The 25,490-nt window shown below is 55.6% G+C and overlaps 1 protein-coding gene across 1 annotated transcript; it reads left to right on the top strand.

Moving 5' to 3' along the window:
• The first annotated feature begins 3,381 nt into the window (after positions 1 to 3,381).
• Positions 3,382 to 21,770, top strand: SLC4A1 (solute carrier family 4 member 1 (Diego blood group)). Its single transcript, XM_025362266.1, has 20 exons — positions 3,382 to 3,462; positions 8,569 to 8,651; positions 8,778 to 8,868; positions 9,856 to 9,917; positions 10,677 to 10,857; positions 10,953 to 11,088; positions 11,562 to 11,676; positions 11,932 to 12,016; positions 12,169 to 12,350; positions 12,888 to 13,098; positions 13,331 to 13,543; positions 13,722 to 13,870; positions 13,992 to 14,186; positions 15,610 to 15,783; positions 16,156 to 16,245; positions 16,793 to 16,959; positions 18,077 to 18,330; positions 19,854 to 20,023; positions 20,110 to 20,283; positions 20,904 to 21,770. The coding sequence occupies exons 2-20, from the start codon at positions 8,637 to 8,639 to the stop codon at positions 20,982 to 20,984; spliced, it is 2,745 nt and encodes a 914-aa protein (XP_025218051.1). The 5' UTR covers positions 3,382 to 3,462; positions 8,569 to 8,636; the 3' UTR covers positions 20,985 to 21,770.
• Positions 21,771 to 25,490: the final 3,720 nt, after the last annotated feature.

Here is a 25,490-nt window from a genome sequence, read left to right as displayed (position 1 = left end):
AGGGAGGGAGGGAGGGAGGGAGGGAGGGAAGGAAGCAGGGGAGGGAGGGAGGGGAAAAAAGAAAATGAGAAAATCTTGCCCTTTCAGAAGAACTCCACCCTCTGCCCACAGAGTCTCCCTCTGGGACAACCCATCCCAGCCTGTGATACCTCAGCTGTGTGGTCTGAAATAACACTACAGGGTTCGCCCTCAGCTCACTTCGTTCCTGCTGACATCTGCCTGGGCTCCCAACTTTCTCCCAAGCGAGCATAAATTTGAACGAGGACACATATGGACCTTGGGGAGGGGAATCTGATTGCTCCTCCCTTAGTGCTCTAGGAAGTGGTAGAGCAGTAGTGACAAGAGGGACTCCAAGGAAAGAGGAGGATGGGCTGTGAGTGTGTGAAGGGCCACTCAGGGCGCAGCTTAAGGCATCTTGGGACTCTGCTCAAGCCCTACAGTTGCCAATCTTTCTGACCATCTCTGTCCAGCCCAGGGCATAGCCAAAGGGAGGTAAGACTCCCTCCTGCCTTGCTTCCCCAGAGGCCAGCCTAGTATCAGGCGCATGGAGGCCTTCAGATGAATCAAACTGACCCAAGTCCAAATTGGAATAAAATGAGTGAGGGTTGGTTGCCCTCACCTCTTCCTGGAAAAGCATAAACAAGAGTAAACGTGGGCCAGGCAAGGTGGCTCACATCTGTAATCCCAGCACTTTGGGAGGCCGAGATAGGCAGATCACTTGAGGTTGGGAGTTCAAGATCAGCCTGGCCAACATGGTAAAACTCTACTAAAAATACAAAATTTAGCTGGGCGTGGTGGTGGGCATCTGTAATCCCAGCTACTCAAGAGGCCGAGGCAGGAGAATCACTTGAACCTGGGAGGAGGAGGTTGCAGTGAGCTGAGATTGAGCCACTGCATTCTAGCCTTGGCGACAGAGTGAAACTCCATTTCAAAAAAAAAAAAGAGGTCAGGCGCAGTGGCTCACGCCTGTAATCCCAGCACTATGGGAGGCAGAAGAATCAACTGAGGTCAGGAGTTCGAGACCAGCCTGGCCAACATGATGAAACCGCATCTCTACTAAAAATACAAAAAGTAGCTGGGTATGGTGGTGGGCGCCTATAATCCCAGCTACTTTGGAGACTGAAGCAGGAGAATCACTTAAACCCGGGAAGCGGAGGTTGCAGTGAGCCGAGATTACGCCATGGCACTCCAGCCTGGGCAACAAGAGTGAAACACCGCCTCAAAAAAAAAAAAAAAAAAAAAAAGAATAAATGTGACATTGGGCAGAGTTAGAAAAGAAACATCTACATTCAGCCAGGGCAACAGGAATGATCTAGAACATGTGGTGTGAGTGGAAAGAACCAGCGTCCAAGCTGCTGTGCCTCTGCCTGGGTGTCTAGTGGGGCTGCCAGGGGGTGGTGCCTGCAGAACAGCCAAACAGCTGGCCAGATTCTCCTCCTAAGCCAGACGATGCCATTTGTTGTTCCATCTCCAGCCAGCTGCCAGCCCTGCGGTCCCGGGCCCCAGGAGAGATGCGCCATTGCAGCCCCCCGCACTCAGCTGCCTCTGACTCCTACAGCAGACAGAGGGGCAAGGGGACTGAGCACACTGGCTGGGTCGGGGAGTCAAGGCCTTCACTTGGCACTCACTGCCACAGGCCATAGGAAGCCAATCCAGTGTGGGCCCAGGGTTTGGGACAGATCCCACCAGCTGGAGCAGGAGAAGGCACCTCCAGCCCCCTTTGGCCAGGGCCAACCTCTGTTCCTGACTGGCACGAAGGCCTGGGTGGTGGGAGGGGCTCAGATCCAGTGGAACACCAGCTGTCCAGGCAGATGACCAGGTCGGAGTGCCCGCTCTGGCTTCACCAGCCCAGAGGCCTTGGGCAAGTCACTTCTCTCCTCTTGCTGCCCTTTCTCTGTGAGAGATGAAAAAACATCATAAACAGTGTTGTCCTCAGATGGGCTTAGAGAGCTTGGCAAGATAGCGCATGTGAAGCCCCCGCATGGTGCGCTGCACGGGCAGGTGCTGGTCCGTTGGGCATTCCTTTTCCTGGGAAAGCCTCTCTGTGGCTTTGTTTCCTCCTCTGTGAAGTGGGAGGTTTGTAGGAATCCAGCGTGACCACAAGGTGAAGGTCTCAGCATAGTTCCTAGAACCGAGGTCCCCCATAAACAGGATTCTGCCTCAGGGTCTGAGTCCCTGCCCTTTTCTCTCTCCACAGGACTCAGCCCCTGGCAGGCTTGTGGTGGAGACAGTGAATGGTCTTGTAGTGGCAGGATTTGCCCACCTCCGTGTCCCTGTGTTTGAGTCTCTTCTGCTTGAGTCTGAACTTCAGGCTGGTGGCCACAGAACCCAACACTCTCACTTTACAGATGAGAAAACGGAGGCCTGGAGAGGGCCAGGGACTTGCCCAGGTTCCCACAGCCAGTCCATGCCGAAGCTGCGCTAGGACACCCTCCTCTCTGTGCCCAGCGGTGCCACAACACCCCTTTCCGTCTGCTTGAAAACTCCTCTTCATTCTTGCCGATCTGTACTCATCTTTCAGTCTCTGCCTCTTTAGCAACCAGAGCCTATGAAGAGGTGACCAGGCCCTGGTCAATCCCTGGAGCAGAGAAACTGGAGGTGTAGGGGTGGGAACTGAAGGGGAGGGGCATGGCAGGGGCCGAGAATGTGGCTGCTCTGGCCCGGGGGCCTGAGCCAGGCTGCCTACAGAGGAGCCAGTGTGCCCAGACATTAGGGCTTTGTGAGCTGAAGAGTTCGGTGTGGGGATGGTTGTTTTGTTGAGCTGACATTGTTTCAGGTTGACTGAATGTCAGTGTCTTAGTGTCCAGGAGCCAGCTCTTTAGAGCCAGCCAGGGTCTTGGGGAGAATGTGGCTGGGGCATCCTAGTCTGGATCAAGGAGGGGAGGGGGCTGCCCGTGCCCAGTGAGCGCTGAGCAGGTCCTTGAGGAGAAGACTGCAGAGGAGGAGTGAGTCCTAGCGTGGATACCAAGAGAGGCGAGAGGAACAGGCGCCCTTGCACCTTGGGGCCAAAGCAGAAGGGCCTGGCCAGAGTGGAGGATGGACAGAGGCAGGACAGGGACCTCTGGAGGCTGGTGCCTTCCTGCCAGGGCACTGGGAGCCCTGAGGACACAGCGATCAAACCTTCGTCCACAAAGGAAGAGCCAAGAGAACCCTGGGGACCAGGAGGGCCCCAGGAGGCCTTGGGGACTGGCCAGGCGGGTGGGGTGGGCCAGACTCACAGCTGTCCAGATGTGGGTAAGAGATAACTCTGTTTACTGGGCACCCAGTGGGAGCAGGGCGGGGGGTGGGAAGGGGCACCCAGGGCCAGTGGGGCGGGCAGATTAGGAGGCGGGGGCATGAGTCAGGGGTTTGCGAGCTGCCCCTGGGGTGCTGGTGCTGTCAGAACGAGTGGGAACGTAGCTGGTCGCAGAGGGCACCAGCGGCTGCAGGACTTCACCGAGGGACCCTGAGGCTCGTGAGCAGGTGGGCAGGGCAGGGAGGTGCTGGGGATGGTCCTTTGGTGCCTGCCCTGAGGGTTTCTGCAGGTGCCCAGCCTGAATCTATGCCCAGGTGGGCAAGGCTCCTGACCTCCAAGGGGATGCAGGTGGGTAAGGTGAGAATGTTACCAGGCGCGTGTTGCCCCTAAGGGAACCTGAAAAGAGGAGGGTGGCAGGTGGCCAATGGCAGCAGTGGTGTGTGTGGCTCTGGCGTGTGTGTTGCGGGGGGTATCTGATGCCCTCCAGGTATGGGCCCTTGTCAGCTTGTTGGATCCCACAGGCTCAGATCTCGTCCACCTCAGACTCCTTCCTTCCTAATAGGGGTCCTCAGGCCACCCCATCTCCCACCTAGGAGGCAGGATGTCAGATGACACAGTCTCCCCTTTGGGACACTTCCAGGGGTCCACCTGGGGCACCTGGCTCCATGCCCAGTGTGGTCGGTATTGGAGGGAACTGCAGAGCCTCCTACCACATGAGAATCTCAAAACGCTTAGCTCAGGCTAATTCCATGGGAACTGAGGGCAAATCAGAGGGGAAATGAAGATGGCAAGTCTGACTATAACCCCAGCAGCAGGGATAATGGCAGCAAACATTTTCATAGAGCTCCTTATATGCTAGGCACTATTCTAAGCCCCTTACAGATGTAAACTTCCTTAATGCTTACAACAGGTCTATGAGGTGGGCATCATTATTATCACTCCCATTTTACTCATAAGAAAACTGAGGCACAGAGAGTTGAAGTTACTTGCAGTTAGTAAACGGCAGGGCTGGGCTTTGAACCCAGGCAGTCCGACTGCAGAGTCCGTGACCTTAACCACTAACTCTAAACCAGCTAACAGCTGTTTTGTTGGAGGCAACTCAGCATAGTGCTTAGGGATGTGGCTGGAGTCAGGTAGTCCAGGCTGTAACCTGCCTCTGATACCTACCTGTTGGGTGGCTGAAGCAGGTAAATGTCTCTGAACCTCAGGTTTCACATCTGTAGAATGGACTAATGACATTACTCTTCTTCCTGTTAGAATCTCCAAACCACTTCACGAGTGCTTTGGGGATTCTAAGAGTTAAGGCATTAAGGTTCTTTGTGCAGTTCGGGCTGATTACACAAATGTGGTGCCACACCACTAGAAAGCTGTCCCTGTCATCTGGTCAACCCCCTTCCCCACTGTGTCTTCCCAGCTGTGCTATACCTTCTAGGTTCAGATGTCCCGCTCACCCTTATCTGGCCTGGCCCTGGCCAGCTAGCTAGCTGGCCAGGTGTTTGGTACACTTCCAAACTTGGAGCAGCGATCTGGGTCCAGGCCCTTATCAGTGCTAGGCAGCACAAGGCCTGCAGCTGGTTGGCCGAGCTGGCAGGTGGCAATCCGGGTCATGGGCGCGCCCTATAAGTCTCCAGCTGAGCTCAAGGCACCCCCTTTCCCCCCCTCTTCTTTCTCACTGATGTCTCAAAACCCTGGCAGGAAGGCACTCCCATTGTACAGATGGGGTGACTGAGGCCTACAGGCTAGAAGCTGCCCAAGGCCCTTCAGTCAGTCAGTGGAAGAGAGGCAGCCTGGACCTCTGGATTCTCCAGCTCTGAGGGCCCCTCTGACCGTTCCACTCCTCAGATGGGCAACCAAGGCCACAGTCCCAGCCCCACGGGCGGGACTTTTAGTACCTAAGGATTAGACACCCTGGAGACCACTCGGGATCTGAGGTCTAAGAAGGTACATGGGCAAGTCCAGAGAAGGAAGAAAGTGAATAAAGATGGAAGAGAAAGAGAGAGGAACTTTGGGAGAAGCAGAGAGGGAGGAGGAAAAAGAGAGAGAGAGAAGAGGTGGGTGATCAGGGTCCTCAGGAGCAAAGCCAAGCCCTGCAATAGGGACTACCCCATCCTCAGGTCCAGGACCCCTCCCCTGCACCCCGTCACTTGCCCCACCTGCCAAGGCAGGGGCCTCTCCCGTTCTCCAGTCTGGTGAGACCCAGTAATCCCCTCCCTAGCCCCATGACTGCAGGGTCACCCATTCCTCAGAAAGAAGGGTCTCTGCACATTCCTTTCCTTCTTTTCCCTTTTATTTCTTTGAGATGGAGTCATGATCTCAGCTCACTGCAACCTCTGCCTCCCTGGTTCAAGGGATTCTCCTGCCTCAGCCTCCCAAGTAGCTGGTATTACAGGCACGTGCCACCACGCCTGGCTAATTTTTGTGTTTTCAGTAGAGACGGGGTTCACCGTGTTGGCCAGGCTCCCTACCCCATGCTCTCACATGGCATTTTCCCACCTTGCTCAGCCCACCTGTGCAGCTCCATCCAGCCATGCCCCACACCTGGGCTCCCAGACCTTCAAACCTCACTTGTGCTTTTAGGCCACACCAGTGACCCCTCCTCCAGTGACTCCACCCACCGGGTGCTGCAAATGCATCCTGCTCTTCCTCCTGCCATACAGATCCTTGGCACTCAGCACATTCGGCCCCTGGGGTCCACATCACCTCAGAAGCACTGAGGCTGCCCTGTGTTCCCGTTTGCCTCCTTATCAGGGCTAGGAGCTTCCCCAGCGTAGGGATAGGCCTTGTTCAGCTCAGCACTCCCTCCCACCAGCCTCCAGTGCTCAGCACACCCTCCCACCAGCCCCCAGTGCTCAGCACACTCTCCCACCAGCCCCCAGTGCTCAGCACTCCCTCCCACCAGCCCCCAGTGCTCAGCACTCCCTCCCACCAGCCCCCAGTGCTCAGCACAATGCCAGGCACGGACTGGGAAACTTTGTTGAACCGACCCAATTCCCTGTCACCACAATGCCTTGTGCTGTAGTGGGTGAGGGGGGAAAGGAGTCCCCTCCACACCCAGTCTGGGGCCACCTTAGGTGCCCCCTGTCTTCCCCTTGGACCTGCCCTCACATTCCTGGGGAGGGCACACCTTTCTCTCTGCGAGGGACACAACTGAGAAAACTGAGACCCCGAGCTCGGAGGCCTCTTGCCTGGGACCTAGTCATCCTGGCTCCCCAGTCCCAGAGCCCCAACCCTGCAATAGGGAGCCATTCTTACGGGCATTCGATAAATGTTTATTGAGCACCTACTATGTGACAGCCACTCTGCAAGGAGCAGGGAATTTTGTAGGGATTGAGACATACAGGGTCTTTGCACTCAGGTGGCTTCCCTTCCAAAAGCATTGTCAGACACTATGAACACAAATCAATCAAGAAACCATGCATTGGTTTTTTTGTTTTGTTTTGTTTTGTTTTTCTTCTGAGAGACTCTCACTCTGTCATCTAGGCTGGAGTGCAGTAGTGCCATCTCAGCTCACTGCAACCTCTGCCTCCCAGGCTTAGGCAATCCTCCCACCTCAGCCTCTCAAGTAGCTGGGACTACAGGTATGCATCACCACACTCAGCTAATTTTTGTATATTTGTAGACACGTGGTTTCACTATGTTGCCCAATTGGTCTCAGACTCCTGAGCTCAAGCAATCTGCCCACCTCAGCCTCCCAAAATGTTAGGATTACAGGTGTGAGCCACCACGCCCAACCAATAAACCATTTAAAAATTAGTCAGGATGGTGGTGTGTGCCTGTGGTCCCAGCTACTCTGGTGACTGAGGTGGGAGGATCACTTAAGTCCAGGAGTTTGAGGCTGCTGTGAGCTGTAATCATGCCACTGAATTCCAGCCTGGGTAACAGGGGGAGACCCGCTCTCAAAAAAAGAAAAAAGAGGAAAGAAATCAGCAGCCCAGACTGAGATAGTGAGACCCTGTTTTACACACAATTTTTTTTTTTTTTAATTAGCTGGGCACTGTGGCATGCCTATAATTCCAGTTACTCGGGAGGCTGAGTCAGGAGGATCCCCTGGGCCCAGGAGTTTAAGGTTGCAGTGAACTATGATCATAGCACTGCACTCTAAGCCTGGGTGACAGTGAGACTCTGTCTCAAAAAAGAAAAGAGAGAGAGACAGAGAGAAAGGAAGGAGGGAGGGAGGGAGGGAGGAAGGAAAGAAGGAAGGAAGGAAGGAAGGAAGGAAAGAAGGAAGGAAGGAAGGAAGGAAGGAAGGAAGGAAGGAAGGAAGGAAAAGAAACCAGAAGATGACAGATTGGGGGCCAGACGCCGTGGCTCACACCTGTAATCCCAGCACTTTGGGAGGCCGAGACGGGCTGATTACGAGGTCAGGAAATCAAGACCATCCTGGCTAACATGGTGAAACCCCATCTCTACTAAAAATACAAAAAAATTAACCGGGCATGGTGGCGGGTGCCTGTAGCCCCAGCTACTTGGGAGGCTGAGGCAGGAGAAAGGCGTGAACCCAGGAGGCAGAGCTTGCAGTGAGCCAAGATCACGCCAGTGCATTCCAGCCTGAGCAACAGAGTGAGACTCTGTCTCAAAATAAAAAAAAAAAGGTGACAGAGTGACAGATTGGGTCAAGGTGGTGGTCAGGGAGGGCCTCTGAAGAGGAGACATTTGAGCTGAGATGTGAGAAGGGCTGAAGTGTTGTGGGGAGGGTGTCCGGGATATGGACAGCTGGATGTGCAAAGGCCCTGGGACAGGAAAGGGCTTAGTGAGTTCTAGGAACCACAGGAGGCCAATAGGCTAGGTGGGGAGAGAGCAAGAGAGACGGAGTGCAAGATGGGGTCAGGGAAAGAAGCAGGACCACATCGTCCAGACCTGCGGACCACTCCCAAGGATGCTGCAGCCCATGCCCAGTGAGCAGCAGCTATTTCTGAGAGAAGAGCATGTGTTTAGAGCCCCTCAGGGGAGCTAAGCCCCCTGAAGAAGGGACCGGCATGTCCCCTGGCATTGGCTGAGTCCCAGGGATGGGTAAGAAAAGAAGCCACGTGAAGACTAGAGAATGAAGGAGGGAGATGGACCTGAGGGTCACCTGCCCATCTTCCCCAAACATCATTCACTGGTGCCAGCCAGACTTACCTCTTCCCTGCACTGCCCCTCTCTCCTGGCCCCTGCTCACCTACCCTCACACCTGTAAATCCAGCTCGTTCACCCATTCCCTCCACACTTCCTTCCTCTGACCCTACCACCTCCAACACGTGGATCCCCTCCACCGACATGTGGCCTCCTCTGGAGGAGGACCAGGAGATCCTGGGATGCCCTGTGCCCCACTCAGCCTGTGCCCTCTGCTGCAGGGACCCGCGGTGCGGGTTATGCTGGGGGCTCGGATCACTGTGGACAACTGGACACTCAGGACCACGCCATGGAGGAACTGCAGGTGGGTGTTCCCTGACATCAGCAGCGCTCCCACCTGGAGGCTCTGGGGACCCCGGCCCTAGACTCCTATTTTCGTTGGGGGTGGAAGAGCCCCTCACAGCCCAGCCTCAATAGCCACTTCCCACAGGATGATTATGAAGATGTGTTGGAGGAGAATCTGGAGCTGGAGGAATATGAAGACCCAGGCGTCCTCAAGACCCAGGTGGAGGAACCAGCAGGTAAGCCCCTCTCCCTCCCTCTGCTGGGAGCCCTAGACAGGGACAGGAGGGGCACTTGTCCTCTCCCCTTCTCCACAGTCCTCCTTCCAAGCCCCATGGGCCATTCTCCCCTCAATTCTGGCTGATTGAAGGATAAACAGAGTTTTGTTTGAAATGATCACAGGAGGTGACTGGGAGAGCAGGGGCAGTCACCCATCCAGTGCTCCTGCAATGTGAGAAGGGCGGGCAGCCCGTTTAGGACAAGGGCGTGAGCCCACATGCCATCTGTGCCCATCCAATGCCAGATTCCAGGCAAGAAACTGGGCTTGTTCTTGGGGAAACAGGTCTTGAGAAATGAGGGTCTTGTGGGGACCCTCCTGGGTGGAAAGACACCAGGAACCACCCTGCCTTCCCTGGTCTGTCCAAGGTTTTAGGTGGGGAGACCCAAGCAGGGCCTGTTTACTGTCAACAGGACTTAAGTGCTGGAGATTGGGATTAAAGTTAAGAGGCCCCTCTGGGAAATGAGGGCTGGGGGTGGGAGGGGCGGGAATATAAGGGGCTGACCCACCCTGGTGCCTGAGCTCAGTGAGACACTGCACTGATGCTGATGGGCTCACTGAGGCAGGTGGGAAAAGAGACTGGCCTCAGAGGTGGAAGGGGAGGGAGGAGGTCCTAGGAGGATCCTGAAAATTGCCACTCAGGGCTCTGCAGTCACCTTGGAAAGGTCCCTTCACTTCATCACTGCGGAGGGGCTAGGCCTCCCTGGCTGAGTCCCAGGGGTCCTCGACAAGGCTCAGATGGGGACCCCAAGGCTAGGCCCAGCACAGGTGTGGGGAGCCCCATTCTGCTGAGTGGCCAGTGTGGGATGAGGCACCAGAGGCCCAGCCCAGGGGCATTGGGAAGGAGGGGGCATCTGCCCATGCCTGGGTCTCTGAGGCTCACGGTGGATCATGAAGAGCCTCAGGTGGGGGACGGGCAGGTCAATACTAACCGACCTCCGGTTTTCAGCTCACGACACCGAGGCGACAGCCACAGACTACCACACCACATCGCACCCGGGTACCCATGAGGTGAGGACCCCAGCCTCCCCCGTTCTCTCCCATGCTGCCTTTGGGGTCCACCATTTGACCCGGGAAGAGAGGAGCAAGGGGATAGAGGCCGCTTCAGACTAGGGGAGACCCTGCAGTCGATAGAGGAGTGATGGTCCCAGGAAATAGGTGGGAGGGATGCCCCACTAACAGGGAGGCCTGGGCCCCCTTCCGGGAGCACCCTGAGCAGGGATAACCTGATTGACAAGGGCTGAGTCCCCAGGCCCTCAGGCCCTGACTGGGCTGTCGGGCCTCACTGGGGAAGCACAGAATTAAAGACTTGCTCTCCTCTGCCCAGGCCCCTCAGGTCTCCACTGAGCACTGAACTGTCTAGCTGGTTAGGAATTAGGGCCGGCCCTCAGCTATGGCCCTTGGAGCAACCACCTGGCCCCAAGGACATGTTGAGGCACAACCACGAACAATCTTAGAGGCTGGAGACTGACCCAATGACTCCAAAGTCCCCTTTAGCCTCAGCCCGCCAGGCCTCCGCTTCCCACTCCTTTCCCTCCCCAGTGGCCTCTCCAGCATCCCTTTGGGTCAGAGTTCTCCAAATGCCTTTTGAAATGGGATGAGGGCCTGGCCAGGAAGTTGGGAGATAGGGGAATGGTGTAAGCCATATTTACGGACCCTTGAGCACAGGGATCCAAGCCTCACAAGCACAAGCCTCTCTCGAGAGCAGCTGAGCACCCACTATGCCCTGGACTATGCCTGACGGACTAACTCAGGCGCATGGGGCCACAGGTCTATGTGGAGCTACAGGAGCTGGTGATGGATGAAAAGAACCAGGAACTGAGATGGATGGAGGCGGCGCGCTGGGTGCGACTGGAGGAGAACCTGGGGGAGAATGGGGCCTGGGGCCGCCCGCACCTCTCTCACCTCACCTTCTGGAGCCTTCTACAGTTGCACAAAGTCTTCACCAAGGGTGAGCCTCCTGGGTCCTTCTGGGCCCCCTGCAGGTGAGACTTGTTGTGTAGGGCTATGGCCCAGCCTCCCAGCTCACTCCTCCACTGCCTGCAGGTACCGTCCTCCTGGACCTGCAAGAGACCTCCCTGGCTGGAGTGGCCAATCAACTGCTAGACAGGTTTATCTTTGAGGACCAGATCCGGCCTCAGGACCGAGAGGAGCTGCTCCGGGTCCTGCTGCTCAAACACAGGTGCTCCTGCCTGCCAGGGCCTGGATTCCATATTCAGTGGGCCCACTTCCCCAGCCCACTTGCCCAAAGTTCTCCCCAGGGATCCAGGTGGCCCTACCCTCACCAGGCAAAGGCTCACTTTCCTCCACTATGGCTCCCATCTCTGACACCTTGAAAGGGGTGGCCATGTCCTATGCTCAGAGTTGGGGGCTGCTGGTCCCCAGGAGGGCAGACCTACAAGGCCCTTTTCTCTAGCCACTCTTTTGATCCTGCCTCGTCATTCCAGAGGCCACCCACTTACATCTACAAGGTACTTGAAGAGGAGGCTCTGATTCTCCTTCCATCCCAGGGTCTCTCTGGTCTGGTCTGGGAAGTCCCAGATGTCTACCCTTGATGTCTACCCCAGTCCCTTGATGTTGGCCCTTGATCCCTCCCACCACTGATAGCTCGGCCTGAACAGCTTACTCAGCCCGTGTCCCCTGTACGTCCTGCAGCCATGCCGGAGAGCTGGAGGCCCTGGGGGGTGTGAAGCCTGCGGTCCTGACGCGCTCTGGGGAGCCTCTGCTCTCTCAACACTCCTCACTGGAGACACAGCTCTTCTGTGAGCAGGTGCGTCAGTCACACGGTCAGGGCCAGGGTGGGGCACGGAAAGAGCTTCCTCAAACGCCAGCAGGGGTCCTGAAAAACCCACCACAAGCAGGGGACCAGAAGCACTCCTGCAACCGGGGTGTGCCAGGACAGTTGGGAAGCCCCCAACCTGAACATGTTTGGAAGTGAGAATGGGAAGGGGAGGAAAGGGTGGATGCTCAGGTCTCTCCGGTCAGAGTGGCCCGAGGACTCCTGTCACCACCCTCCTTCCCACAGGGAGATGGGGGCACAGAAGGACACTCATCATCTGGAATTCTGGAAAAGATTCCCCCGGATTCAGAGGCCACGCTGGTGCTAGTGGGTAAGAACAGGCGTCTCTACCCTCAGCCCTCCACTCCCCTTGTGTCCTGGTTCAGCCTGTCTTTCCCTCAGCCTGGACCCCCGCAGCCCCATCTCTTCAGCACACCCACCCTGGGCTCCTCGGCCTGGCCTGATCTTCTGGTCCCCTAACAGGCCGAGCCGCCTTCCTGGAGCAGCCAGTGCTGGGCTTCGTGAGGCTGCAGGAGGCAGCCGAGCTGGAGGCAGTGGAGCAGCCCGTGCCTGTGCGCTTCCTCTTTGTATTGCTGGGACCTGACGACCCCCGCATGGATTGCACGCAGCTCGGCCGGGCCGCTGCCACCCTCATGTCAGAGAGGGTGAGGAAGGGCTGGAGAGGGCTGGGCTGGAGGAGCTTGGGAGCTGGGTGGTGGCTGAGGCCCACTCTCCAACCTGGCCTGGGTTACTTTAGATTCACTGGTTTGACCCATTCAGCTGCTGCTGTGCTACCTGACGGGGGCAGTCGGGTGTGTGCAGTGTGGCCCAGCTCTGCCTGCTCTGGCCTGGTGTCATCTGGTTGGCTTTGGCCTGGCTTAGTCTAGTCCAGCCCGCTCTGACCTGGTTCCACCTGGTCAGGTCTGGCTTGGTCGGGCTTAGTGAGCTCTAGTTTCGTCTAGTCTGCTTAACCCACCAGGTTAGCTTTAGTTCCTTCTCCTTTCCCCACCCGGGGCCCATGTCTGTCTCCCCAGAGCCCTTTCTTAGTAGAGAGAAGGGGTGGGAGTGGGCAGGAAAAGCAGTTCCTGGCAATGGGAGCTGCTGCCTGAGGGGGTTCTGGTCCCTGGAGGCCCTGACTTCAGACTCCTGGGTCCTTTCCCTCCGCAGGTCCAGACAGCCCTGACCCTGTCTCCTACCCCTAGGTGTTCCGTATAGATGCCTACATGGCTCAGAGCCGAGAGGAGCTGCTGCACTCCCTGAAGGGCTTCCTGGACTGCAGCCTAGTGCTGCCTCCCACTGATGCCCCCTCCGAGCAGGCACTGCTCAGTCTGGTGCCTGTGCAGAGGGAGCTGCTTCGAAGACGCTACCAGCCCAGCCCTGCCAAGCCAGACTCCAGCTTCTACAAGGGCCTAGGTACCTGCCCTTCCCAGCCGAGGCTTTTTGTGCCCCCATCGACTCCCAGACACCTCAGCATAGCCTCTATCTCCCATCACATGTCCCCCTCTCACTGCTCCCTATGCCCACATTTCCCAGCATTCTTGGCTACCCCATTCCCATCAGACAATCTCCCCTACACCCTCCAGTCCCCTTTCCCCTCACCTCCTCCAGCTGCTCCTTCTGACCATGCTCTTATCCTCCACCACAGACTTAAATGGGGGCCTAGGGGGTCCCAGGGGCCCAGACGATCCTCTGCAGCAGACAGGCCAGCTCTTCGGGGGCCTGGTGCGTGACATCCGGCGCCGCTACCCCTATTACCTGAGTGATATCACAGATGCGTTCAGCCCCCAGGTCCTGGCTGCCGTCATCTTCATCTACTTTGCTGCCCTGTCACCCGCCATCACATTCGGTGGCCTCCTGGGTCAGTGCCAATACCTGTCTCCCTAACTCTCGCCTCTGATCCTCTGGCCTCTGTCTTAGCCCCAACTTCTGACTCTTTCTGACCCTCCAGACCCCTGCATCAGCCTGCCCATGACTTGCTCTATGGGCCCCTGGGAAAGATCTTCTGACCTTGAGCCCACTGTGACTTCTACCCACAGGAGAAAAGACGGGGAACCAGATGGGAGTGTCGGAGCTGCTGATCTCCACGGCAGTGCAGGGCATTCTCTTCGCCCTCCTGGGGGCTCAGCCCCTGCTTGTGGTTGGCTTCTCAGGACCCCTGCTGGTGTTTGAAGAAGCCTTCTTCTCGGTAGCTCTGTCCTTGCCCCACTGACCTGACCCTGTCATGTCCCCCGCCCCACCTGCCTGATGCACGGTGCCTTGCCCCAAGGCCCTCTTTGTCTGACCGAATTCTTCTGACCACCCTGCAGTTCTGTGAGAGCAACGGTCTAGAGTACATCGTGGGCCGTGTGTGGATCGGCTTCTGGCTCATCCTGCTGGTGGTGCTGGTGGTGGCCTTCGAGGGTAGCTTCCTGGTCCGCTTCATCTCCCGCTATACCCAGGAGATCTTCTCCTTCCTCATCTCCCTCATCTTCATCTATGAGACCTTCTCCAAGCTGATCAAGGTGGGGGCTTATGGGGATATTAATGCACACGGGAGGTTGTGTATAAGACCGAGACCCTGACCGGGCGCGAGGGTTCACGCCTATAATCCCAGAACTTTGGGAGGCTGAGGTGGGTGGATCACCCGAGGGCAGGAGTTCGAGACCAGCCTGGCCAACATAGTGAAACCCCATCTCTATTGAAAATGCAAAAATCAGCCAGGTGTGGTGGCATGCACCTGTAATCCCAGCTACTCGGGAGGCTGAGGCAGCAGAATCGCTTGAACCCGGGAGGTGGACGTTGCAGCGAGCCGAGATTGGGCCACTGCACTCCAGCCTGGGCAACAGAGCAAAACTCTGTCTCAAAAAAAAAAAAAAAGACTGAGCCATTGTGTCCTCGCACATGTGTCTGTGCAGCATTTGTGTAGCTTTGCTTTCACCTGTGTACACAACCATGTGACTGTGCATATGACTGCGGCAACATATGTGTCTGTGCCTGTGTAGTCACACATCTGCGGACTGTGCAGCTGTGTTGACTGTGACCACGTATGTGTTGGCACCTGCTGCTGCCTGTGGCAAGCATTCTTGCTGAGGCATGAGAGGGTGCCTCTGTGTGCACATGTCCAGTTCATGACCACACATGATGTGAGCAATGGGTAAGTATGGGCGTGACACTGAGCATGTGAAAGTGCATGCACAGTGAGAACAGGCGGGACTCTGGAGCCTCTGAAGTCCCCCACTCCCTCCCCTGCGCTTGTCCTCAAGAGCTGCAGGGCTTGTGGATAGAGTGCCCACCCACCTTGGCTTGCCTCCTGTCATCTTAAGCTCTGCTTGCATCTGCACCTGCATTTTATATGGAAGAAAGGTGGGCCCTATGTGTTGTCCCCTGATTCTGTCGGATGGAGGGTCTTTCTGTGTCTAGGTCTTTTAACCCCTTGTTGGAAACTTCCCTGACCCTTGTTTCCTGACCTCCAGCCTTCTCATGTCTCCCAGGTCCTGGGTGTGCATGTGTGCTCACATACACATGCATTGTCTTCCATGGCCCTCCCTGCCCAAACCTGGGCGTCTTCATTCCTGTAAACCAAGCTGTAGAATCCCATTTATCCTCTGTTTCCATGTCAATTGAGGGAGAAGATAGATGGATGGATGGATGAATAGATGGATAATGGATGGATGCATGGATGAATGGATGGATAAATGGGTGGATGGATAGATGATAGGTAGGTGGATGGATGGGTAGATGGATAATGAATGGATGGATGAATAATCAATGGAAGATCAATGAATAATGGATGGATGAATGATGAATGGGTGGATAAATGGATGGATGATGAATTAATAGATGACTGGATGCATGGATGGTAGTGCTGGGTAGAGTTAGCTGGTGGTACTTTCCAGCCCAAGCCAAGGGTGGGAGGGAAAAGAATGCCTTGGTTTTCTGCTGCAGATCTTCCAGGACCACCCACTACAGAAGACTTATGACCACAATGTGTTGATGGTGCCCAAACCTCAGGGCCCCCTGCCCAACACAGCCCTCCTCTCCCTTGTGCTCATGGCTGGTACTTTCTTCTTTGCCGTGATGCTGCGCAAGTTCAAGAACAGCTCCTACTTCCCTGGCAAGGTCAGCACACCCTCCTCACCTGTCCTTACCAACACTGCCCTATCCCAGCCCAAAGCCCCCCACTCCAAATTCCCCAGTGCCCTTAGCTTCCCTTCTTTTTCAGATTCCCATTCCCAATTCCAACCTCCCCTGACCCCATCCTTACCTAGGGTTTCACTGAGGGCAAGCCCCTCCCACTTTTGTGGCATGCCCAGCCTGAGAACTGCTGAGAGAAAAAGAAAGGAGGCAGACATAGCTGAGGTGCAGGACAGGGCATTAGATGCTGATGGATCCCCTGGAAGAGTAGGCCCCCTGGGTGAATATAGGGCAGGAGGGTGGCAGGAGGTGGGGAGTGATTGGGCACTGACCACTGGTCCTTTCACCTGTCCCCAGCTTCGTCGGGTCATCGGGGACTTTGGGGTCCCCATCTCCATCCTGATCATGGTCCTGGTGGATTTCTTCATTGAGGAAACCTACACCCAGGTGACCCCTCCTCCCACCCCTCAGACTATGATACCCCCCAGGTCCTCATTTCCACCCCCTAGCATGCCCCTTCCCTAGAATAGCTTTCCCCAACCTGAAGCCAGTTGGGACTACCTCTATCCCATCCATGCCTCCTCTGGGAGTCCCTTGTGCTTCTCACAGCCCCAGAGGACCCCTGTGGCCAAAGCAAGGGGCTGGGCCAGGTTTCTACCTTCATTCCTTAACCCAGAGCAGTAGGAATAGGTATTCTTTGGACAAGCAGATCTAGGCATGAATCCCAGCTCTGCCATCAAATAGCTGTGTGATGTGGGGCAAGCTACATAACCTCTCTGATTCTCTTTCCTCATCGATAAAGTGGGGAACGAGCAGATGGATGTAAAGGGATTAGTGTAATGATTAGGTACAGAACAAGTGCTCAATATAAGTAAGTTCCCGAGTGCTGCCAACCTAACTGCCCGACCCCCAGGACCCGACCCTGGCTCCTCCTGCTCCCACCCTTCCCCATCCTCCTGCCCTTGGCATTCCTACCTGCTACCCCCTCCCACAGAAACTCTCAGTGCCTGATGGCTTCAAGGTGTCCAACTCCTCAGCCCGGGGCTGGATCATCCACCCACTGGGCTTGCATTCCCACTTTCCCATCTGGATGATGTTTGCCTCCGCCCTGCCTGCTCTGCTGGTCTTCATCCTCATATTCCTGGAGTCTCAGATCACCACGTGAGAGACAGGGTGGGGGCTGGGCCTGGGAGGGTGGGGGGCAGGGACCTTTCCCTGGCATTCTCCCAGGCAGGCAAGAGACCCAGGACTGCAAGCTAGTCCCTGTGGGTGTGTGGCCCTCCCGACTAGCAGGAATAGTGAAAAGCCAGGGGCAGTTCCAGGTTTTGTGGGACCTGAGGTTGTATAATTTGGAGAGCTCTTTTTAAGAAAAAAAAAAATGTGGCCGGGCACAGTGGCTCACGCCTGTAATCCCAGCACTTTGGGAGGTCGAGGCGGGCGGATCACCTGAGGTCAAGAGTTTGAGACCAGCTTGGCTAACACGGTGAAACCCTGTTTCTACTAAAAATACAAAAAAATTAGCCAGGCATGAGCCTATAATCCCAGCTACTCGGGAGGCTGAGGCAGGAGAATCGCTTGAACCCGGGAGGCAGAGGTTGCAGTGAGCCAAGATCTCACCATTGCACTCCAACTTGGGCAACGAGAGTGAAACTTCATCTCAAAAAAAAAAAAAAAAAAAAAAACCCTAGGCGAAGTGGCTCACATCTATAATCGTAGCACTTTGGGAGGCCAAGACAGGGGGATCACGAGGTCAGTAGTTTGAGACCAGCCTGGCTAATGTGGTGAAACCCCATTTCTACTAAAAATACAAAAATTAGCTGGGTGTGGTGGTACGCGCCTGTAGTCCCAGCACCTCGGGAGGCTGAAACAGGAGAATCATTTGAACCCGGGAGGCGGAGGTTGCAGTGAGCCAAGATCGCACTACTGCACTCCAGCCTGGGTGACAGAGCAAGACTCTACAAAAAGAAAGAAAAAGAAAAAAAATGCAAAATGACAACTATAAAGTTAGGTGCTGGATCTTGGAGAGGCGGGTACAAGCAAAGGTCCCTGAAGCTGAAGCTTCATTGCCTGCGAATCAGCCTTGAATGTTGTGAAGACATTTCTGCTCTTAAGAGTCTGGATTCTCAAGATGGGGCGGGAGGGAGGGGAGCAAGGAACTCAGAGAGGGAGGGGCACAGAAGACAAAACTGAGTTACAAGGACACCAAATATGGAGAAGGAAGGGTAGGTGGAGGAGGCAGGGGAGAACCCTGCTTACCCCTCGCCTTCCCCTACCGCAGGCTGATTGTCAGCAAACCCGAGCGCAAGATGGTCAAGGGCTCCGGCTTCCACCTGGACCTGCTACTGGTAGTGGGCATGGGCGGGGTGGCTGCCCTCTTTGGGATGCCCTGGCTCAGTGCCACCACTGTGCGTTCCGTCACCCATGCCAATGCCCTCACTGTCATGGGCAAAGCCAGCACCCCAGGGGCTGCAGCCCAGATCCAGGAGGTCAAAGAGCAGCGGATTAGTGGACTCCTGGTCTCTGTGCTTGTGGGTGAGTGAAAGCTGGGTCGGGTCTCCACCATCCTCCTGCCCCCCACCCCCGGCCCCTTCCCCTACCCCTTCAGACCCAGCACCTCCTCCAGCCTCTCCCATCCTGCACCACTTCCCCACATCTCCCCAGCATCCCCTACTCACACGAGGGGATCCTGGAGGAAAGGCCAAGGCACTGGGCTGGGCATCTGAGCAGGGAGGAAAGGGGCTTCACTCCCGAGGCCTTCTCCAGACCAGACCCCACCTTCTGACTTCTCCAACAGAAGTCCAGTGAACCGTGGGTTCTAGCCCTGCCCTGCTGCTAACCCAGTGTTCCTCCTTGTCTCTGGGTCTCAGTTTCCCTGTCTGCACAGTTGGAGGGTTCATCAGATGTCCCCAAGTTCTCTTCCAGCTCAGCTGCTCCATGACTGATACAAGGGGCGGTGCTCCAGGCATAGTCTAGGGATGTGGGGGTGAAGAAAGAAGGGTCACTGGGGTTGATTTCAGTTCTGGAGCAGCCAAGAGTCGAGCTGGCTTCAGTGCGGGCAGTGCCATGGTTGCAGATGGAGAGGTCAGGGAAACTTCTTAAAGGAGGCAAAGTTGATGGTACTGTGGACTGGGGTGAGGAGAAAGGTGTGTGTCTTTGACCTCTGTGACCCTCATTAGGTTAAGGGAGCGGGCTTAAGTCAGGCAGGCAGGACTTTGACTGCCTGCCAGCTGTGTGGCCTTAGGCAGGTTGTTTACCTCTCTGAGCCTGTTTCCTCATCTGTAAAATTGGGGTAATACCTATAAAAAGGACTGATAGAGGCTGGGGGTGGTGGCTCATGCCTGTAATCCCAGCACTTTCAGAGGCTGGGGCAGGTGGGTCACCTGAGGTCAGGAGTTGGAGACCACCCTGTCTAACATGGTGAAACCATGTCTCTACTGAAATTACAAAATTAGCCAGGCGTGGTGGTGCACGCTTGTAATCCCAGCTACTTGGGAGGCTGAGGCAGGAGAATTGCTTGAACCAGGGAGGCGGAGGTTGGAGTGAGCTGAGATTGCGCCACTGCACTCCAGCCTGGGCGACAGAACCAGACTCCGTCTAAAAAAAAAAGACTCATAGGAATGGTTCCAGGCCAGGCATGGGATCCCAACACTTTGGGAGGCCAAGGCAGGACAATCACTTGAGCCCAGGAGTTCAAGACTAGCCTGGGCAACATAGTGAGACCTTGTCTCTACTAAAAATTAAAAAAAAAAAAAAAATGAGCCAGGTGTGGTAGTATGTGTCTGTAGTCCCAGCAACTAGGGAGACTGAGGTGGGAGGATCACTTGAGACCAAATGAGGTTAAGTCTGTTGTGAGCCGAGATCACACCACTGTACTCCGACCTGGATGACAGAGCAAGACCCTGTCTCAAAAAAAAAAAAAAAAAAAGAAAAGAAAAGAAAAAAAAAACGGCTCCATATGGTGCCTGTGTTTTATTCCCAGCCCCAGATAGGGGCCTGACCCCCACTGGTGCCAGGCCTTGGGCAACCTGGACTGAGAGTATGCGGCTCCCCCACAGGCCTGTCCATCCTCATGGAGCCCATCCTGTCCCGCATCCCCCTGGCTGTACTGTTTGGCATCTTCCTCTACATGGGGGTCACATCGCTCATTGGCATCCAGCTTTTTGACCGCATCTTGCTTCTGCTCAAGCCACCCAAGTACCACCCAGATGTGCCCTACGTCAAGCGGGTACAGGACCCTCTTCTGGCTGCCCAGCCTGGGGTGGTGGAGGGTGCTGAGGCATGATAGGCACTGACCCCAGCCTCCCCCTGCAGGTGAAGACCTGGCGCATGCACTTGTTCACGGGCATCCAGATCATCTGCCTGGCAGTGCTGTGGGTGGTGAAGTCCACGCCGGCCTCCCTGGCCCTGCCCTTCGTCCTCATCCTCACTGTGCCGCTGCGGCGCGTCCTGCTGCCGCTCATCTTCAGGAACCTGGAGCTTCAGTGTGTGAGTGGCTGCCTGGGCCTGGGGCACAAGAGCTGGGAGCGTGTAAAGATGCATCTCAGAACTAGGGCAGGCAGGACAGCATCATGGGTAAAGTCTGGGGCTAGGGCTGGTGTCCAGGTTCTGGCCTGCCATGTCCTAGTATATGATCTGGAGTACAAGGCCTCGTTTCTCTGTGCCTTCATTTTGCTCACCTGTAAAGGAGGGGAATGATGGTACGGCTGGGGAGAGTGTCAAGAGGCAGACAGGGTGTGCTGGGTGTGAGCTGGACCCCTGAGCAGCAAGTCCTGCTGTCTTCCAAGTCATTTGGGACAGAGCTACTCCTCTAATAGGATTTTTCCACAGTGTGACTCAGGTCACTGTGGGGCTGCCCTGGTGAAGGGGTCCCCTGCTTATCCTCTGCAGGCCCTCCCCTGCCAGGGTCCACATCCCCAGCGTTGCCTCCCACTTTGACAACTACTCATTTAGGCCAGTCCTAGTGGCTGGGGTGATAAAACAGGACTGGCCCAAGGTTCAAGACAGCCAGACACTCTCCTAACTCCAGAGATGCCTCTCGTGCCTGGGGAGGGCTCTTCTGGACCCAGAGTCTCTCACCCTGTCTCTGTCCTGTCCCTCCCCTCCAGCTGGATGCTGATGATGCCAAGGCAACCTTTGATGAGGAGGAAGGTCGGGATGTATACAACGAAGTGGCGATGCCTGTCTGAGGGGCGGGTCCAGGCCCTAGACCCTCCCCCACCATTCCACGTCCCCACTTTCCCAGGAAAAGCAGAAGTTCATGGGCACCTCATGGACTCCAGGCTCCTCCTGGAGCAGCAGCTGAGGTCCCAGGGCTGTGGGCGGGGAAGGAAGGGGTGTCCAAGAGACCTTCCACAAAGGGTAGCCTGGCTTTTCTGGCTGGAGATGGCCGACAGGGCCCACATTAGGGGTTTTGCTCCACAGTCCCTTCTGTTGCCACACTTTCACTGGGGACCCTGTGCTGGAAGACTTATCTCTCAGCCCTCCCTCTTCCCAGCTCAGGCAGGGGTAGAAGCAAAGGCAGGAGGTGGGTAGGCGGGTGGGGTGCTTGCTGTGTGACCTTGGGCAAGTCCCTTGACCTTTCCGGCCTATACTTCCTTTTCTGTAAAATGGGTATATAGATGATAATACCCACATTACAGGATGGTTACTGAGGACCAAAGATACATGTAAAATAGGGCTTTGTAAACTCCACAAGGACTGTTCTACAGCAGTCATCATTTGTCTTTGAACATACCCAAGGTCCCATAGCTGGGATTTTAACAGGGTCGTGCAGCTGGAATTTGAACCAGGCCTTCTGACTTTGAGGTCTGAGCTCTGTCCTCTGTCAGTCATGTGTCCACCTTCCGTTCCCCTGTGACTCCTCCCTTCCCCACTCTGCTCCCAGCCCCTACCTTGAGACCCTCTTCTCTGGGCCCACAGAGAGGCATCCTGGCAAGGGCAAGGTACAGGTGAGGATGATCCAGGGATCGGGCCTGGGACTCAGGTCCCCTGTGTTTGGTTCCTCCCTCCAAACACTCATGAGTTCACTCATGAGTTCACTCATTCATTCATTCCACCACATTTACTGAGGGCCCCGGAGTCAGTGGACTCCAAGGGGACTGAGACAAGCCCTGCCCTGGGGTGGGGGTGGGGGGCAAGGTACAGTCAATACTAGATTTGGATAGGGAGTTGGGGAGGGTGGGAAGGTAGAGGTGGGACAGGGAGGGGGTTTGTAATTTATTAATTGTGTATTTTCTAAGAGTTTTCATCCCACTTTGGCTTCACACACAGCTCCAGGCCCCTCATTTGAGACCCACTATCCCCAACCCCATCTAGATTGAATCTTGGGGAGAACCCAGATCTGACCAATTGGGGTAGGAGACAGCAGGCTCTCCAGAACATGGGCAAATTTATTTTTTTATAAAACAAAAAGATAAAAAGAGTTGAAACACGTGGAAGTGGTGAGAGAGGGGGAAACAGAATCAGGGAGTGGTAAAAAAGAGAGGAGGTAGACTGGCGCAGTGGCTCATGTTTATAATCCCAGCACTTTGGGAGGCCAAGGTGGGTGGATCGTTTGAAGTCAGGAGTTCCAGACCAGCCTGGCCAACATGGTGAAACCCCATTTCTACTAAAAATACAAAAATTAGCCAGGTGTCATGACAGGCACCTGTAATCCCAGCTACTCGGGAGGCTGAGGCAAGAGAATCACCTGAACCCAGGAGGCAGAGGTTGCAGTGAGCCAAGATTGTACCACTGCACTCCAGCCTGGGCAACAGAGCAAGACCTTGTCTCAGAAAAAAAAAACAAAACAGGCCGGGCGCGGTGGCTCAAGCCTGTAATCCCAGCACTTTGGGAGGCCGAGACGGGCGGATCACGAGGTCAGGAGATCGAGACCATCCTGGCTAACACGGTGAAACCCCGTCTCTACTAAAAATACAAAAAAAAACTTAGCCGGGAGTGGCGGCGGGCGCCTGTAGTCCCAGCTACTCGGGAGGCTGAGGCAGGAGAATGGCGTGAACCCGGGAGGCGGAGCTTGCAGTGAGCTGAGATCCGGCCACTGCACTCCAGCCTGGGTGACAGAGCGAGACTCCGTCTCAAAAAAAAAAAAAGAAAAAAGAAAAAAAAAACAAAACAGAAGGAAACATCAGCCTTCAGCCTTGGGGCCACAGACTCAACATGTGTGTGTGATGGGGCTCTAGCCCGACATAGGGGATCATTATTTATGCCTCCCAGGCTAGCTCAGTCCATGGGGGGCTCTCCAGGTGTCCCTGAAAGCTGACACCCACCTTTCACCACTTCACTATGCTACAGTTCAGTTTTCTCATCTGTAAAATGGGGATGATAATGGTACCTACCTTGCAGGGTTGTTATAAGGATTAAAGGAGACAGTGCAAGAAAAGGCTTTGGTTGGTGAAGAGCCCAACCTCAGAGGGGAGCTGCTGGGATCTTTATCTTGATTGGGATGTCCCTGTCTCCCCCTCCCCTTGCTCCTTGAACATGACCAAGAAAAGTGAAAAACAGAAATTATTCACTCGGCTGCACCCTTCCCCTTGATGCCTGGGAGTAGGTTTTGCCAATAAATGTATCTGGGTTGGAGTGGCTGCCTTGCCTGAATTTCCCTTCCCAGAGGCGGGGGTTCCGGGGGTCTTGGCTGAACTCGGTGGGCATGGTGTGTGTGGCACAGGCCTGGCACAGGGCTGCATCTGTGTGGCAAGGGGAGCCAGGCTGAAGTGTGACCGTGAGCCCTAGGGTGGGAGGCCAGCCCCCAGAGAGTGGCTAGGGATCAAGAGATGAGATTATGCTCTGAGACTCCTTCCTCTCTCGAATAAGCAAGACCTGTGGGGGTGGGAGGAGGGGCTGTAAGGGGACCTTGCCCCCTGCCCATTGTACTTGTGAGCCCCCAGTTCCCTTTAGAACAGTGGGCCCCTTACCAGGAAGCTGGACAACCCCTTTGACAGAGATGACCAGAGAAGGAAACAGAGGCCCAGAGAGGGCACATGGCCACACAGGCACAGGGTCTCCTGGCCAGCTTTCTGCTTACCCTCACCCTGGTCCCCTACCCCCAATCACTTCCAGCAATTCTAGGGTGCTGTTGGGCTAGATGTCCCTCACTCCGGGAGAGGAGGGTGCCGGGACTGGATATCTGCCCTCCCCAGACTTCCAATGAGAGGTCAGTGCAGGGCTGGGCCACCTGGCTTCCTGCCCTGGATCTATATTTACTGTCTATCCCCAGCTGACCCCTCCCAGGCTGGCCAGGGCAGCTGCCAAAGGGCCAGAGAGCTAACTCTGCCAGCGGAGAGCCGTCCCAGCGTCCACCTCCCACACATAGCAGCTGCAGATCCCCACAGCACTGGCCCTGTCCCCAGGGCTCGCCAGACCACCCATTCCCCACCTGCATGTACCCAGAAGTCAGGCTATGAGACAAGCTTGCAGAGAGCTCAGGCTTCAGGCATCCCCAGGCCTCTTCCACAGGCTGGCTGTGCAGCCTGGGACAAGCCAGTCCCCTCTCTGGGCCTCCGTTTTCTGCTGGGCTAATTCTTTCTGGCAGATCCTTTCCATCGCCTGGAGAAGGATCCTTTCCATCCTTTTCCAGTTCATCATATCTGGACTTCGGGAAATAAACGCTGCCTCAATTTGGAAGACCACTTCCTGCTCCTGCCAAGGGTTAAGCATGTTTTTAATTGCAATTCTGAAACAGTACTTGGAGCTCGGGCAGCAGGGGAGGCTGGGACCCTGGCCAGAATCCATAGGGCATTGCTACTCAGTGGGGCTCTGGGACCAGCAGCAGTGCCATTTCTAGGGAGCTTGCCAGTAATCCAGGAGCTCAGGCCCTGCCCCAGAATTGAGAAATAAGAATCTGCATTTTAACCAGATCCCCAGGTGATGTCCAGCACAGGAAGCTGGGCCTTAAGAACAGATAGCCAGGGAGCAGGGCGAGGGTGTGCAGACCTCATGCTTCTGCTTGTCCATCCCACTCCTCCCACCCTTAGAGAAGATTCGGAGGCCTTCTTGAGGGAGTAGAGGGGCCTGGGGTGGGGGCGGGGTATCAGGGCAAAGAGAGAGCGGCTGGATCACAGTCTGCCTAATCCCCCTTGTACTGCACCTCAGACCCCAAACAGCTTGGGCCAGGAAGGCGTTAGGGAAATGTGGGGGACACAGGAATCCCCCCAGACTGACTTCCTGCCTGGCTGGAGGCCTCACACTACCCCAATTTCCTGTACCTCACATGATCTCCCATCCCCCAACACACACACACACACAGACATGCACACACACACACACACACACACACACAGAGTCTCTGGGTTTTTTGGGGAGTTTTTTTTTGTTTTTGTTTTGTTTTGTTTTGTTTTGTTTTGTTTTGAGATGGAGTTTCGCTCTTGTGGCCCAGGCTGGAGTGCAGCGGCATGATCTCAGCTCAGTACAACCTCCACCTCCCGGGTTCAAGCAATTCTCCTGCCTCAGCCTCCCGAGTAGCTGGGATTACAGGCATCAGCCACCACCCTGGCTAACTTTTGTATTTTTAGTAGAGAGGGGGTTTCACCATGTTAGCCAGGCTGGCCCCGAACTAACGTGATCCTAATGTCCTCACGTGATCCACCTACCTCGGCTTCCCAAAGTGCTGGGATTACAGGTGTGAGCCACTGCATCTTGCCCATCTCTGGGTTTTAACTCCTGCTTGCCCATTCAACTCTTTTGTGAAAACCATGTCA

Source organism: Theropithecus gelada, chromosome 16, assembly GCF_003255815.1.
Source record: "Theropithecus gelada isolate Dixy chromosome 16, Tgel_1.0, whole genome shotgun sequence".
Lineage (NCBI taxonomy): Eukaryota > Metazoa > Chordata > Mammalia > Primates > Cercopithecidae > Theropithecus > Theropithecus gelada.
This window is presented reverse-complemented; position numbering and strand designations above follow the sequence as displayed.

Excerpts from the sequence above, each read along its gene's own strand:
- SLC4A1 (XM_025362266.1), top strand. Across the intron at positions 13,544-13,721 it reads CACATTCGGTGGCCTCCTGG|GAGAAAAGACGGGGAACCAG; the intron begins GTCAGTGCCAAT and ends TTCTACCCACAG. Across the intron at positions 18,331-19,853 it reads CCTGGTCTCTGTGCTTGTGG|GCCTGTCCATCCTCATGGAG; the intron begins GTGAGTGAAAGC and ends GCTCCCCCACAG.